Source organism: Conger conger, chromosome 17 (genome assembly GCF_963514075.1).
Source record: "Conger conger chromosome 17, fConCon1.1, whole genome shotgun sequence".
Lineage (NCBI taxonomy): Eukaryota > Metazoa > Chordata > Actinopteri > Anguilliformes > Congridae > Conger > Conger conger.
In genome coordinates this window covers 15,008,658-15,011,328 of record NC_083776.1, presented here as the reverse complement: position 1 = coordinate 15,011,328, position 2,671 = coordinate 15,008,658, and the positions used below count along the sequence as shown (strand labels likewise).

Here is a 2,671-nt window from a genome sequence, read left to right as displayed (position 1 = left end):
GAATCGAGTCTGCGGAATGAGACTCACCCGCCCTCTCGCACCTCAGACCACATGCTAAGGTGCAGCCATTCAGGTTACATTTACTGTGCTGATTAATTGAGTTGCATGGCCATATATTGTGTCGAAAAGAACAGAGAAGGGTTTCGATGAAAACCTGTTTCGCAACCTTGAGAATTAAGCAGCATCCTACTGCAAGTTACTTATAGCGCGTAGCTGTGATGCTGAAATGTAATAATGTAAGACCCGCAACATCGTTCTGCAAGTAGCCAAGGCCTAGGCTATGTTTTAGCACATCGAGGTTAGTATCGTATAATAAATTATAAAACACTAGTGACGTTTTATTTATTTATTTGTTTGTTTGTTTGTTTATTTATTTTGTTGGATAATGCGTGTTTTACTTTAGTTTAAAATAAATAATAGCATATCCTAAAAGTCATGCTACACCCCACAGGAAATACCAAATTATAACTAGTCAAAATTTGTATTGGAATTATTCCAACACCTCCCCCCCAAACCCCAAACAAGAGTGTGATATCTACAGAAGTAAAAAGGTTATTGTGTTTTATATAGGCTACTATTAGTTACAAGTAGGCCTATTATCTTGTGATTGAAGTTTTCCATAATTTCCCATCACCTCAAGGTTCTCCTAGCAACTTCCCGAGGTCCTCTTTTGCCCCCCGTCCCCTGTTTAGAACCACTAATCTAGGCTATTACATTTGCTATATTTTTTCCAACTTAATATATATTAATGTTGGCCTAGATACAGATTGATCATTTGATTTATATTTATATGAAGAAAAAAAAAGAAAAAAATGTTTTTCATTCAGTGAACAAATTATTTTTGGTTTATGTGTATTGTATCCAAGCAATTGAAAAAAAATGTTTACAGTTTTGGAAAAACTGCATTTTGATTATCCGTTTAGACCTTTGTGTTTACAGTTTTGAAAAATGACTTCAAGATTCTGAAATTAGTGTCAAAGTGATCGTAAAAAACTGCAAGTTTCCAACCGGCAACAAGTTCCCAGAACTTTAGATTCGTTTCTGCTGTATGAGCGCCATCTTGAGGAATTGAAATGAACTGCAGTCACTGCGGCCTGCACCTATGTATGACATCCAAAATGCGGACAGTAGGCTATGGCATAGCACAAGAAAACTGCCTTGTCCCCTTCTGTTATTATTGTACATGGTCCCTTTAGGTAATATCATCAGTCAACACAATGTCAATTTTCAGAGTATGCAGATGACACTCACAATACAGTATATTTCTGTTGAGCCAAATGACCCATTATTGAGAACTTTGCTGCAAGATTTCTAACAATGCTGTCTGTATTAGCTAACCTGCAGTTGTTCCTGGTTTTATTATAGAATTGTATTCAATGTGCTTTTCACTCATATACAAAGTTCTTAATGATAATATCACATTCTTATATCTCTTGACTCCTTTACATAAGGACAAGAGTCCTTAGGTCATTTCATGCTTGTCAAAAAAGTGGAGAAGCAGCTTTTACGAACTATACCCCTCTGTATTTTGATATGTTATTATTATTATTTTAGAAATATTTGTACATTTTTGCCATTTTCACTTGTGCTTATTTTGCTTTTCTCTGGTCTTTTATGTATGTTCATTTTCACTGGATATTTTATTTTATTATTTATTTTATATCCTTCTTAGGCATTTACTTATTTTCATTTGATCAGATTAAAATGTTCAATGCACTCTGAGCTGCATGTCTGTAAAAATATGTGCTATACAAATGAAGTTCATTATTATTATTATTATTATTATTATTATTATTATTATTATTATTATTACTAGAAATAAATACATACATAAATGTAAACCTGGCATATAGGGAAATGATGGCAAAAGGAAACGTAAAAAATATTACCCTGCACTTACATAACATATAACATAAAAAGCTTGTCCTGGAGTTCGACTCCGCGGAAACTGCTCTGTTTGGGACTACAGACACGCCCCTAGTTACTAGTTACGGTCCGCCACACAGTTACATACTAGGCAACCTGACAAGCTTCCTTAGCAACACAGTCTCTGCATTTGTTTATGTTCTTTGGCAACATTTTTTACAATACATATTTGTATTTTCTGTTGGATTTGTTAACTTAATTATATTGCAAAACGCTAGACAAATATACAAAGTTTAAATAACGTTAGCAGCACGCTTCGTCCATTTACTCAATTTGGAACCAAGGATCGCTAGATTTTTTACTCTTAACGACACGTTAGCGCTTCGAAAAATAATATGGAACGGTTATACAGGAGCTAGCTCAACGGACATTGTTGTGCATGTTTGATGTCTATGTACACCATGGATGCAGAGGTATGTTTTTCATTATTTACAAAGTTAAAACAAATGCTTTGGTTGTAACTAACTTTAGTTTGTTATCCTATCAGAATTATTGCTAGCTAGCGTTATCTAATCACATTTAACATGAGCTAACAAACTAACTTACAGTTGATAAGTTAGTTACTAGCTGGGCTCGGATGACAAATTATATTTTCATGCTATGTTAACGTTACATGGTTAACGTTATATTTCCAAGTGAATATAGTGAGGATAGCTTGCATCGTTTCGAGTGACCAATCCGTTAAACAGTATTGGCTAGAACAATTGCTAGCTAGGTAACGTTAAGACTGGTAACGCTAGCTAAA

At 34.4% G+C, this 2,671-nt stretch overlaps 1 protein-coding gene across 1 annotated transcript in view; it reads left to right on the top strand.

Annotated features, from left to right (window-relative positions):
- The first annotated feature begins 2,327 nt into the window (after positions 1-2,327).
- dnah7 (dynein, axonemal, heavy chain 7) overlaps positions 2,328-2,671 on the top strand; it is a 93,875-nt gene continuing 93,531 nt past the window's right edge. Inside the window, exon 1 of the mRNA XM_061226922.1 lies at positions 2,328-2,339. Within this exon, the coding sequence (XP_061082906.1) occupies positions 2,328-2,339 (12 nt within the window). The remainder of the gene's footprint in view (positions 2,340-2,671) is intronic.